Raw genomic sequence first — 12,818 nt, forward strand, 5'->3', positions numbered from 1 at the left:
TCAGTCGATGCTGTCATCGACAGGCAGCTGATGTGCGTTGGTGCAGCAGCAATTAGGTTGGAGGCAAATTAATTTAAACTCTGCTGTTCTTCTCCTCTGCATATTTGAAAACACTGATTTATGTCTTTAAAGTACAATAAACATATTTGAGAGTATTTGGAAGACTTCCTTCCTTTTTCATCCACTTGAAGATAATGAAATATCCCTTTCTTAAAACATACTAATACAAAGTGGCATTTGGAGGTTATTTAGAAAAACGCACAAGGTCAGTTCACATCAAATCCCGGTGTCTCACCAAAAGATTTAAATAATTAATGAAGGTTTCCACTCCGTGTCAGTGGTGCATAATCTGTCAATAAAAGCTTTCCACTCCGATTAGGAAAACACAGAACAGTAGCACTGACGTTTCTGCATAACTCCCGGTCACAGGATCATGTGGATCCTAGACGACGTTGTTGGTAATCTTTTTAAGTCTTAAGATGTAATTTGATGCGTATGAATCTGCAGTAGTTGAAAAAAGTGTAGCAAATGGAAAGAGGCCATACTTAAATAATTAATAAATAATTTAGAGTTGTTTGATTTTGGAGAGGTCTCTGTGTGCGCCACGCAAATTGCCCTGCATCTGCGTTTGCAACAAGATGGTCTTAGCAGGTTTTGCTCCAAAATGAGAAAACAAAATTGGACTGCACCACCCAATTAGCACAAACACAGCCTAAGCTGCTCCTCTTCTTCCACTTTGGTGCAAACATGTACGTTTGGTGCCTGGAAATTTCCAAACAGGCACAGATGCGAAAAAAAAATAGACCTGTGCCCAAGGGAAACTGCATAAAAACTGTTTGCTCTGGTAAACAGGAAAATAGAGCCCATTGAATTTGACCTATACATTATATGACAGGTCTGTCTTGTGCCTCCTATCTTAAACTTAACATGGAGCATTGTTCCTGGTTGAAATGAATGAGGACTCTACACAACTTGGATGCACTTTGCTTTATTCTACAGTTACTTTGGAGACAAAGGGGACTACAGCACAGGAGATCCCAAAGCTCTTAGGTGGCCGTCTGTGAGTTTCACTCCTCATCTAGCCCTTTCTGTGATGATAGAGAGTAGACAGAGAGACGGATTAGAGACAGAAGACCAGCAAGACTCAACAAGTGTTAAACAAGGTAGTACACCAAAACTGCATTTTGTAATGTTGAAGATGTTAGAAGTTAATGCTTTTTTAATGTCAGCATTTCCTCATTGAGGCATATTGGCTTCACAAATCTTCAAAAAAAAGTCATGTTGAATTTGTACGATTAGAGAAAAATAATTCAGTACTGAATGTATTTTGAGAAAAGCTAAGATTATATGTATCATATATTGAAATTTATATAACATTTGAAGAGCCAAGCTTATCTTCCGTAAGTTTCAAGCCACAGTTTTCCGTGAAGCATTGTTTGGCATCTTTATTTGCTCTTACTTTGATTTGATTGGTTGGTAATGTTTATTGCTGTCTCTGCATTCACAAAGAATCCCTGTGATGAAGACATTATAGTAAAAATCCTGGGTTGAGTCTGGACAGGGACCTTTTCTACATAACATTTCGCTCTTCCCTCATTTTCTGACCCATCTTTACTGTCAACTCACTAACAAAGCTGTAATGGAGCCTTCCCTGTGACAAAAATTATATTATCACTAACCCCATTAAATTACACTTACAATTAACTAAATTCAGAAAAGCAAAATAAAAAATATCTGTACAAAAACTGGTTTGATTTATTTCTACCATTAAAAGTTATGTTCTATCACTACAGATTTTGCATTACATATAAAACACAACTTGAAATGGATTGCATTGGAATTCATTATTGTGTAATATTGTGAAGGAGGTAGGACAGTTCTGTGTATGAAGTGTTGTGTTGAAATACAGAGGAGCTTCTTACCTTTGAGCCCACATCACGGCTCTTGGCGCGCAGCTTGTTGACCTGAGACTCGGCGATGTCGGCTCGCTCTTCAGCCTCGTCCAGCTCGTGCTGCAGCTTACGGAACTTGGTCAGATGAGTATTGGCCTGCTCCTCCTGTAGGATTCAACAAAAACGCAGAACACATTACAATACTACAATCATCATCAACTGAAAGGGACAGCTACACAAATAATCACAGTCTCTTTGTGTACAAGTTAGGTCTAAAACAAGTCACAGTGGAAGTATTTTAGCGTCACAGCGTGACAAAAACTGTATAAGATAAAGATGTGGTATGAACTGTAACTATGAAGCTTATAGACGTTGAGCACACAAACACAAACAAGTTTTCCAGCCCACACTTACAGCTTCCTCAGCAGTTCTCTTGTAGGCTTTGACTTTCAGCTGCAGTTTGTCAACCAGATCCTGCAGACGCGCAATATTCTTGCGGTCTTCCTCAGTCTGTATAAATCAGGAGAATAGGAAAGAGACTCATAAGTTCAGTAAGGAGTACTGTCTTTGATTACCATCTTAATTTTACCAGAAATAAAGTATGGATAAGTAGGTGTGGTATAGCAGAAGACTGGATGGACAATGGATATGCATGAGCAGGTAAGAAGACCACTATGAACAGTATACATTGTATGGATGAAAATACAATACAACACTTATTGGCAATTGTATAGATTATGGAAAGAAACAAAAACTGACCTGGTATGTGAGCTCCTTGATGCGTCTTTCAAATTTACGGATTCCCTTTATAGCTTCGCTGCTCTTCTTCTGCTCTAACTCCACTTCATTTTCAAGCTCCCTCACCTGAAAACATCAGAAAATCATATATAGGCAATTCACCTGTCCACAAGAAGCTCAAAGCTCCATTAATCAATATATTTTAACGTTGATTGAGATAACTGAAAATAGAAAGGTACAGTGTACAGTTCCTGCCCATAATCAAACAGCAGACAGGCAAAGTTAGAAACTACTTGGTCGAGAAATTGACCAGCTAGCAAACTAAAGACTAAATATGTATATTTTGCTCAGGATTAACAGACCAGGGAATGATGAATTTATGTTTGAGGCCAGAAATTAGACTGTGATGGGATTATAATGTTTCTCAATCTTTAATGGATGTGCAAGTATGCTGTTGTTACAGCAATTATTTATTAGGCAGCATAGAGCACTTTGTTAGAACACCTTTTCACCTGCTTATTTTTTGCAATTATCCAATCAGCCAATCATGTGACCGCAGTGTGATGCATAATATCCTGTAGATACAGGTCAGGAGCCTCAGTTAATGTTCACATCACAAATCCGAATGGGGAAAATCGTGACCTCAGTGACTTTGACTGTGGTATGAATCTTGGTGTCATACAGGCTGGTTTGAGTGTTTTTGATCTCCAGGGATTTTCGCAAACAATCTTTAGAGTTTTTACTCAGAATTGTGCAGAAAGTGATGGTAACTCAGATAACCACTTTCTACAACGTTAGTGAGCAGAAAAGCCTCTCAGAATTAACAGCATGTCGAACCTTGAGGTGGATGCTACAACAGCATAAGACCACATCAGGTTCCACATCACATCATCAACCAAGACGCTCGCCAAAACCGGACACTAATGGTGTGGGGAATGGTTTTTTTTTGACACTCTTTGGGCCCCTTAATACCAATCAGTCATGGTTTGAATGCCACAGCCTATCTGATTATTGTTGCTGACCATGTTTGTCCCTTTATGGCCACAATTTACCATCTAATGTCTATTTCCAGCTGATACAATACACTAAATCACAGAATAAATTTGTATATCGGCGAATTTCTCTTACCCTGGCCTCGAGCTTCTGCACCTGCTTCTTGCCTCCCTTCATGGCGATCTGTTCAGCTTCATCCAGACGGTGCTGCAGGTCTTTAATGGTTTGCTCCATGTTCTTCTTCATACGCTCCAGGTGAGCGCTGGTGTCCTGCTCTTTCTTTAGCTCCTCTGCCATCATTGCAGCATCAGTAATGGCCTTCTTGGCCTTTTCCTCTGCGTTTCTGCACTCCTGCACTGCTTCCTCCACTTCAGTTTGAAGCTGGGAAGCATCAACCTCAAGTTTCTTCTTCTGGTTTATCAGGCTGGTGTTCTACATATATTTGAGATGTGAGAAAGGGTCCATAGTTACACTTAAGAAATAGTGATAATTTTGAGTTCTTTGTAATGTCCAAGATTGAATCATCTGAAATGATTGCAATGAATGATTAGGTCTCACCTGTGAGTGCAGTAGCTGCACCCTCTCACTAACATCCAGAAGCTCTTGCTCAGCAAGTTTGCGACTTCTCTCAGTTTGCTCCAGAGCAGCCCTCAGTTCCTCCAGCTCAGCCTGAAGCAGGTTGTTGCGCCTCTCAACAATGGCAATGTTCTCTTTAAGATCATCATTGGCCCGAACAGATTCATTGAGCTGAATTTGGCAATCCTGAATGAGATGACATCAATCACATTAATGTTTATAAGCAGTTTGAATATGAAACATCTTAAGAAAGCGAGATTTTCCTTTACTAGTTTACCTTCAGATGCGCATGAACAGATTTAAGTTGTTTCTGGGCCTCAGCTGCCTGCCTGTTGGCCTGGCTGAGCTGGATCTCCATCTCATTGAGGTCTCCCTCCATCTTCTTCTTCAGACGCAGGGCCTCATTCCTGCTGCGACACTCAGCTTCCAGAGAGCTTTGTAGGGTATCAATGGTCCTCTGAAGGTTCCTCTTGCACTGCTCCATCTCCTCATCTTTCTCAGCTAGTTTGCGTTCAATGTCAGCTTTAACTTGATTGAACTCTAACTGGGCTCTCAGAATCTTACCCTCTTCATGCTCCAGGGAGGCCTGGTGGGCAGGAGAGTACAGACTTTTAACATAACAGCAGTCAGTGTTACTCTAAAATGTACTCATAGAGGAAGACCAGTACCTCAGCTTCCTCAAGAGCAGACTGGATCTCATTCTTCTCCTGTTCCAGTTGCTTCCGTAATTTCTCAAGTTCATGGATGCTCTTACCTCCCTCACCAAGTTGCTCAGTGAGGTCAGATATCTCCTCTGTAGGATGTAAAATAGTGTGATTACGATGGCTTTGCAATTAACTCTGTAAAGTATGTCTACAGAAACCTGACCAGAAACCCTGGTAGTAAATCTTACCCTGTAAGTTCTTGTTTTCTCTCTTCATGGTCTCCAGGTGATCCAGAGACTCCTCGTAAGAGTTCTTCAGCTTGAAGAGTTCAGTGCTCAGGGCCCTGGCCTCCTTCTGAGAGCTCTCCAGCTCACACTGAGACTCTTCATACTTCTGCTTCCACTCAGACAGGACCTGCAGTGAATAGAAAGACCAACAGTAAGTGGATATGTGCTGCATGAATGGAGACAGGACTACAGGTTTGGGAGTGCACCATGTATGAAACAATTAAAGTGGAAAGATATAAAGTTTAATTAACACATTTAATCACTGGGAAATATCAAATTAAAAGGTCAAATAAAAGATTCATCCAATCAATACGTGTGAGAGACTACGCTACCAATTGATATGTTTGGTGCACAGGAATTATCAGCAGTACTTCACCTTGTCAAAGTTTCGTTGCTTCTTGTCCAGAGCAGCAGCAGCAGCATTAGACCTCTCCACATCCACCATGAGATCTTCAATCTCATTCTGCAGTCTGTGTTTGGTCTTCTCCAGAGAGGAGCATTTAGCATTCACTGCTTCAACAGCCTCCTCAGCGTCCTGCAGACGCTGAGCCAGCTTTTTCCTAAAGAAATCAATCATTCAAATGATTTAATGTTCCTGCAGTTGTGCCTGTTGGATAACACAATTGTATAAAAAATCAACCACTTTGGCTGTTTAGTCATCTAACAGACAAACTTTTTGTTCGTCTTATATTTTAGTAGGAACATAACACAAACAAAAAGCTGACCCGATAGATGAAGTAAAATGTCTTTTTAGGAATTACAGATTAAATAATGAATTTGCATCATAAACTGTCTTACTTGGCCTCCTCCAGTTCCTCAGTCCTCTGGATGGCATCGGTTTCATACTTAGTTCTCCACTGAGCCACCTCAGAGTTGGCCTTTGACATGCTGCGCTGCAGTTCAGCCTTGGCCTCCTGCTCCTCCTCAAACTGCTCCCTAAGCAGGTCACAGTCATGACGAGAAGACTGCACTGCATGGGCCAGAGCACTCTTTGCCTGTTGAAACAAAATCATATGAATGAGTAACACCCAAGCAGCAAACTTAGGGCCTGAAAAATGAAGCCAACAAGGGCCAAGAACTGCAGTTCCTCTAATGACCACTTGAATTAAATGAATGCAATGCAACCTGATTTTACCTTGGTCTCCTCTTCCAGTTGTCTCTTTAAGTCTTCAATCTGTTGAGTGTAAGACATTTTTCCTCTTGTGAGTTGAGACACCAAGGAATCCTTCTCCTCCAGTTGCCGTAAGAGCTCACCTAGTAATTTGGAAAATGCAGAGTGCTATTGACTGTGTCCTTTTTTTACTTATATTGAACATTTTGTCTGTTTTTTGTTTTGTTTTTTTTTACAGAAAACCTCATATATTTTTCAGTTTTTGTATTGTTTGAAGTTGAAGTTTGAAGCATTTTGTAAACAAAAATTGTCAGCTATCAAATACTTGGGTATCAGTTTGTAACAATTGCAAAAATAGTACCATTTTCTGTTTGAAGCTTTGCTTTTTGCATATTGAAGTCATTGATGCAGCGTTGAGCCTCTTCAAACTTGGTCTTGTATTCATTCATCTGATCTTCCGTAGTCCTGCATGTCTTCTCTAGATTTGTCTAAAATAAATCACATCATAACAAGAATTATAAATACACCTCACCCCTTGCACACCAAATACTTACTTATGTTTGCTATGTCAACATTAACACTAAATTAATTTAGTCAGTTGAGCTAACCTTTGTCTTCACAATATGTTCCATATTGGAGACCACATCATCCAGCTCTAGTTTGAGCTCACTCTTCTCCTTCTCCAGTTTCTGCTTGACTCTCTGCAGGTTGTCAATCTGCTCCCCCAGGTCAGCAACACTGTCAGCTTGTTTCTTCCTGAGCGTGGCAGCGGTGGCTTCATGCTGCAGAGTGGCCTCTTCAAGGTCTCTGCGGAGTTTCTGGAACTCAGCCTCCCTCTTCTTGTTCATCTCAATCTGGGCAGATGTTGCTCCACCAGCCTCCTCCAGCCTCTCACTGATCTCCTCCAGCTCTCTGGCCAAGTCTGCTCTCTGCTTCTCCACCTTGGCACGAGCAGCTCGCTCTGCCTCAAGCTCTTCTTCCAGCTCTTCAATGCGGGCCTGTTGAGCCATAATTATTTAGTCACTCTTACTATTGCGCTTTTACCAATTTTGAACCAGTACATGTGAGTCATTCATTACCTGCAGCTCTTTCAGTTTCTTTTGGAGCTGAATGGCAATGGCCTGCTCATCCTCTATTTTACTATTCAGCTGACTGACTTCAAAGTCTTTCCTGTGGTAAAATAGGGAAATAGTAAAAGCTAGAGCAACTGTATAGCAGTATCAGCATTATTGTATCCTTTTTCATATCTGTATTGTACGAAATACATGCCTACATAAAGAATAATTACTTTTTCAGATGCTCTTCAAGTTGTTGCTTGTCATTTTCCAGGTCCATGAGGCTCTCCTGGGTCAGTTTCAGATCACCCTCCAGCTTCCTCTTTGCTCTCTCAAGATCCATTCTTACTTTCTTCTCTTGTTCCAAAGAACCTTCAAGCTGGATTATATCATTAGAGAAGGTCACAATTTTCATCAACAAGTTTTGGACAGAGAATGACCTTTCTACACACATTTAAAATGATGGAGACAACAAGCTTTTAAATACATACATCGTCCACTTGCTGCTCCAGCTTGGACTTGGCCTTGGTCAGAGAGTTGACTTTGTCTTCTTCACTCTGCAGGTCATCCAGTGTTTGCTGATGAGCTTCCTGTAAGGCTTTCTTTTCCTTGGTCAACTTGGCAATGATTTCATCCAGAGCTGCCATCTCCTCGACCAGGTTCTTCACCTGCAAATTGAGAAATACTGTAGTTATTGCAAACAAGATAAAAACATGTCACTTGTTCATGCACTAGCATGCTGGGGAGTTGTCATACCTTGTTCTCAGTGGCATGTTTCTCTTTCTCCACTTTGGCCAGAGTTAACTCTAAATCATCAATGTCCTTCTTTAACTCAGAGCACTCATCCTCCAACTTCCGCTTCTTTGCTGTGAGTTCAGCGTTCATCTCCTCCTCATCCTCGAGTCTCTCAGATAGCTCTTTGGCTTTTGCCTCCATCTGAATTTTGTGTTTGATCAGCCCCTCACATCTTTCTTCAGCATCTGCAAGATTGTCTTGCTCCTGAATTGAAATTGTTATTAAGTAGATAACATTGTTAACACATGATAAGTTGCATGTATGCATTATTTTGCGTATGGTTTAATGAATATTTTGACATCTAATCATTAGAAAACTCTTCAGTATACTTACAGCCTGGACTTGGAGCTGCAGGTCATTCTTCTCTTGGAGAAGTGATACCATTTTTTCCTCTAGTTCCTTCCTACGAGCTTCAGACTTTGCATAAGCTTCTTTCAGCTTCAGGAATTCTTCCTTCATGTTGGCCATCTCCTTTTCTGCCTCAGCAGATCTCAGCAGTGGTTTAATCTTAAAGAACAGCTTCATCCAGGGCCAATTCTTGACCCCCATGAAGGCACGGATGTTCCACTGGATCACCAATAGTGCATCTCTGGCCAAGATCAACCAAAGTTATTACTATGACTTACTACAAAACAAGATCATTATGAATAATCATTATCATTTACTTGGTTTTATTTATTTTAAATGGATGATTCCTCTGACCTCCTTTCAACAATCTTCTGGAATTCCACTCTTGCCAGCAGACCTCTTGATCTCGCTTGGATTCCAGTGATAATGAGTGACAAACGGTCATCCCTCATTTCCTCCAGTTGCCCAAGAAGACCAGCCTTGAAGAACACCTTTAGGAGCATGTCACCACAGGTAAATGTTCACCAGGTGTTACACTTAATGGCTCCCACTTTAGTACATTTTTCTGCCATAGGCTTGTTTGGTCCTGTAAGACCAGTAGCTTAAGAGGGCAAATAATAACTAATGCTCACAAACTTAAGATATATTGCTGTGAAAAAATTCAGTCAGTGTAGTAACTTGATGACTCCTCTCTACATACTCTTCTACCACTTTTCACATTTACCATTATCCCGTATTTGTCACTTGTTGTCACAATGCTTACTGTTCAACAAAAGTTATATAATCTTGCTTCAAAGGACCAGTGTGTAGGATCTACTGGCATCTGGTGAGGTGGCAGATTGCAACCAACTCAATACCCCTTCCCTCACTCTTCCCACTTTCCAAGCTTGTAGGAGAACCTTTGGTGGCCCTCAGGTAACAAAAAAGCCAGTATTGGGTTTGTCCATTCTGGGCTACTGTAGAAACATTGCGGGCTTGGTGGATTCTAAGTGAACGTAAACACAGCAGCTCTTAATTTCATCTGATTATACACTAATGAAAACATCATTATGAATATTATATTCCATTAATGCAAATAGGTCCCCCTAAATCCTACACTATGGTCCTATAACTGTTCACTAGTGATTACTGTTGATGTTTATGGACATATTAGACAATGTAACATATATGTGCTTTGGTTTTTCCCTTTTATTGATTACCTTAGTGTGTCCAAACTTGTATTGATTGTGATCAATATCCAGAGACCCAAGAAGTTTCTCAGCTCCCTTCCTGCTGTCAATGAACTGACCGTCGGGGATGGCAGCAGGATTCAGGATGCGATATCTAGAAAATCAAGAAAGACTTATATTTCTATTTTCTTTTGGAATTATACAGTAACAGAAAAATGGCATGAGATAATACCTCTGTTTGAAATCTCCGTAGAGGATCCTGTTGGGGAAGCCCTTTCTGCAGATCCTGATGCCTTCCAGCACACCGTTACAGCGCAGCTGGTGCATCACCAGAGGATTCTCCATGGCCCCAGGAGTCTTGGTCTCATTGGGGATGATGCAGCGTACAAAGTGAGGGTGAGTAGACCTCAAGTTGGTCATCAGCTTGTTCAGGTTCTCCTGTGGAGGTAATCAAAAATTTTTTTTTAAAGTGTAGGTTATTGTGAAGTATACCTTTAACTTATAAGTGCAAAATGATGTCTCTGTCATTATTTTCTATATGAAGTACTCATTGTTTGTCTTTACGAACCCTGTGCAAGGCAGAAACAGTTTGGAAGGATGAGCCCTTCTTCTTGCTTCCTCCTTTGCTGCCTTTTCCACTTTCAGCTAATAAAACATTAGCATTAACAGTCTCATTAGGTTGCATTAACAGGCTGCAGTTAGTCTTGCAGTTCTCACAATGACACATTTTATAAAATATTGATATTTCCAGTGGAGGTTAGTATAGTACATTCACTTTATTCTTACATGATTCTGCTCCAGCATAATTTGCGAAGAGGATACTCAACATCTTGAGAGAAGACTTCTGGTAGAGTCCTACAACGGTCTCATTCAGAGGATCCTTGTTCTTCACCAGCCAGTTGTTGATATTGTAATCAACAGTTCCAGCGTAGTGCATCAGGGCAAAATGGGCCTCTGGTTTTCCTTTGACAATTCTGGGCTTCTGGAAGTTGTTGGATTTCCCCAGATGATTGTCATAGAGTTTAGCTTTAAATGTGGTATCAGAGGCTTTGGGGAACATGCACTCCTCTTCAAGGATAGACATGATACCCATGGGCTGAGGAGATGAAAAGATAAAGTAAAATGAGTAATATAATGTCAGTAATCCTGATTTATTCATGTCTGAACATTTAGCCTGTCCCTCACCTTTTCAATCAGGTCAATACAGGCCTGCAAATCCATACCAAAATCTATGAAGGTCCATTCAATGCCCTCTTTCTTGTACTCTTCCTGCTCCAGCACAAACATGTGGTGGTTGAAAAACTGTTGCAGTTTTTCATTGGTGAAGTTGATGCACAGCTGCTCAAAGGTGTTGAACTGGAAAGCAAAAAAAAAGATCAATTTATTTATTATCTAATGATTCATATTATGTTGAAAGAGGTCTGGTTTACTGTAGTCACTCACATCAAAGATCTCAAATCCAGCTATGTCCAGCACACCAATAAAGTACTGGCGAGGCTGCCTGGTGTCCAGGGATTGGTTGATTCTCACCACCATCCACAGGAACATCTTCTCATACACTGACTTTGACAGTGCACCAATAGCATAGTAAACCTGAGAAAAAGAAATCCAAACTTTAAAAGATACAGTAAATAGCGAGTGTTGTACACCGGATGTTGCTTTCTTCATCATCATCATCATAATTCAGTGGACATTCTTCATTCTTACCTGCTGGACATTTTGTCCCTTGGTGACCCACTCATTTCCTACTTTGACTCTTGGGTGACAGAGACCTTTGATGAGGTCAGCAGAGTTCAGGCCCATCAGATATGCGACTTTGTCAGCATCTGAGAACAAGAGTTAAGCATTAAGTCCTCCTTGATTTACATCTCGTCTATCATCTTTCAAGGCTTAAGAGAGCTTCACTAACCTTCAGTGCCATCAGCCTCTGCCTGCTCCTCTCGCTGCTTCTGCTTGAACTTCATGTTACATAATGCATGATGGCCCAGTCAGCTTGTAAATGCCATTCTTCTCTTCTTGCGTAAAGCCAAGCACATCAAAGGCATCCTGAATGAAAAGAGGGGGATTATATTTGATACGTCACTGACTCTTTGCATTGTATCAGGCTAGTGACAGGAGGATAAGACAGCATGTGCTCTCTGAGCCACCAGGATCACAGCCACATGAAACCATAGTTGGATCTGACATCAGACATCTAATCCAGTCTTTTCAGATATTTTTTACTCTCATGCAGTGATTTCAATGACATCAAGTTTCATGATCCCATACCAACAGCTATTGTTGTCACTGTGATTAATACTATTCATATTGATGGTAGTAGTATTATTTTCAGTTTCTTTTTTCTCTATTTTCTCTTACACACATTAACTTGGATTCATTCATTTTTTTTCTCATCTTCCTCTCTCCTGCTTTTTTAAATTATTCTTTCTTTACAGTAAGATAACATGGTTGATCTCTTCATTTAATATATCTTGTTTTTAAAAAGAAACAATAGATTTTATATCTTCTTCAACAGCTGTCAGCCATAAAGCATGATTTTTTAAGTAACACCATGAGGTCAACTATAAGATAATTCCATGAAAAGTCTTTGTGGTGCATCCCCACTCACATCAGTGGCCACAGCTCTTCAGCATCATTGATGGAGGCACGGTTTGTCTCTCCTTGGAGATGAAGGCGTAGTCATAGGGTTGTTGGTGATGAGCAGCATCTCTGAAAGGCAAAACAGATTTCTGTTCAGCCTTTTCATGCTGGAGATACTTTATAATAACATTTGAACTACCAGCATTTACTGATCCAAAGATCAGTTCTTTTCATTTACCAAGAAGCTCAGGCTTCTTCTGAGACAGGATCTGGTAGAAGATGTGGTAGTCTCTCTCAGCCTTAAGCTGAAAGGTGACGCGGGACTTTTCCAGCAGATCTGTTGAAAAATAATTTCATTATGTAGGTGAATGGCAGTGGATTGTTGTCATTATGGGAGTAGTAGAAGTAGAGAAAAGAGACTACTCACATGTCTCAATATCAGCTGAGGCCAGTTTTCCACTGGCTGCAAAGTGAATTCGGATGAATTTGCCCTAAAATTTATGACAAAAAAAGTTAATATAGAAGAGGCACAAAGGGCTGTTTCATTACAGACAGAAACTTACAAATCTGGAAGAGTTGTCATTCCTGATGGTCTTGGCATTACCAAAGGCCTCTAGAGAGTGGTTGGCC

The 12,818-nt window shown here is 40.6% G+C and overlaps 1 protein-coding gene across 1 annotated transcript in view; it reads right to left on the reverse strand.

Annotated features, from left to right (window-relative positions):
* Nucleotides 1-972: 972 nt before the first annotated feature.
* Nucleotides 973-12,818, reverse strand: part of LOC111223822 (myosin-7-like) — a 15,221-nt gene continuing 3,375 nt past the window's right edge. The window contains exons 13-38 of the mRNA XM_022748105.1: nt 11,052-11,201; nt 10,794-10,964; nt 10,395-10,704; nt 10,177-10,253; nt 9,841-10,046; nt 9,639-9,762; nt 8,794-8,930; nt 8,425-8,680; nt 8,053-8,295; nt 7,788-7,964; nt 7,530-7,675; nt 7,321-7,411; nt 6,850-7,239; nt 6,603-6,729; nt 6,266-6,384; nt 5,929-6,125; nt 5,507-5,690; nt 5,092-5,257; nt 4,868-4,992; nt 4,477-4,785; nt 4,182-4,385; nt 3,759-4,055; nt 2,652-2,756; nt 2,307-2,402; nt 1,923-2,057; nt 973-1,088 (exon numbers count right to left, since the gene is read on the reverse strand). Coding sequence (XP_022603826.1) covers nt 1,068-1,088; nt 1,923-2,057; nt 2,307-2,402; nt 2,652-2,756; nt 3,759-4,055; nt 4,182-4,385; nt 4,477-4,785; nt 4,868-4,992; nt 5,092-5,257; nt 5,507-5,690; nt 5,929-6,125; nt 6,266-6,384; nt 6,603-6,729; nt 6,850-7,239; nt 7,321-7,411; nt 7,530-7,675; nt 7,788-7,964; nt 8,053-8,295; nt 8,425-8,680; nt 8,794-8,930; nt 9,639-9,762; nt 9,841-10,046; nt 10,177-10,253; nt 10,395-10,704; nt 10,794-10,964; nt 11,052-11,201 — 4,563 coding nt within the window. The 3' untranslated portion in view covers nt 973-1,067. The remainder of the gene's footprint in view (nt 1,089-1,922; nt 2,058-2,306; nt 2,403-2,651; nt 2,757-3,758; nt 4,056-4,181; nt 4,386-4,476; nt 4,786-4,867; nt 4,993-5,091; nt 5,258-5,506; nt 5,691-5,928; nt 6,126-6,265; nt 6,385-6,602; nt 6,730-6,849; nt 7,240-7,320; nt 7,412-7,529; nt 7,676-7,787; nt 7,965-8,052; nt 8,296-8,424; nt 8,681-8,793; nt 8,931-9,638; nt 9,763-9,840; nt 10,047-10,176; nt 10,254-10,394; nt 10,705-10,793; nt 10,965-11,051; nt 11,202-12,818) is intronic.

The sequence above is a fragment of the Seriola dumerili genome, unplaced genomic scaffold (assembly GCF_002260705.1).
Source record: "Seriola dumerili isolate Sdu_G_001 unplaced genomic scaffold, Sdu_1.0 BDQW01000116.1, whole genome shotgun sequence".
Taxonomy (NCBI): Eukaryota; Metazoa; Chordata; class Actinopteri; order Carangiformes; family Carangidae; genus Seriola; species Seriola dumerili.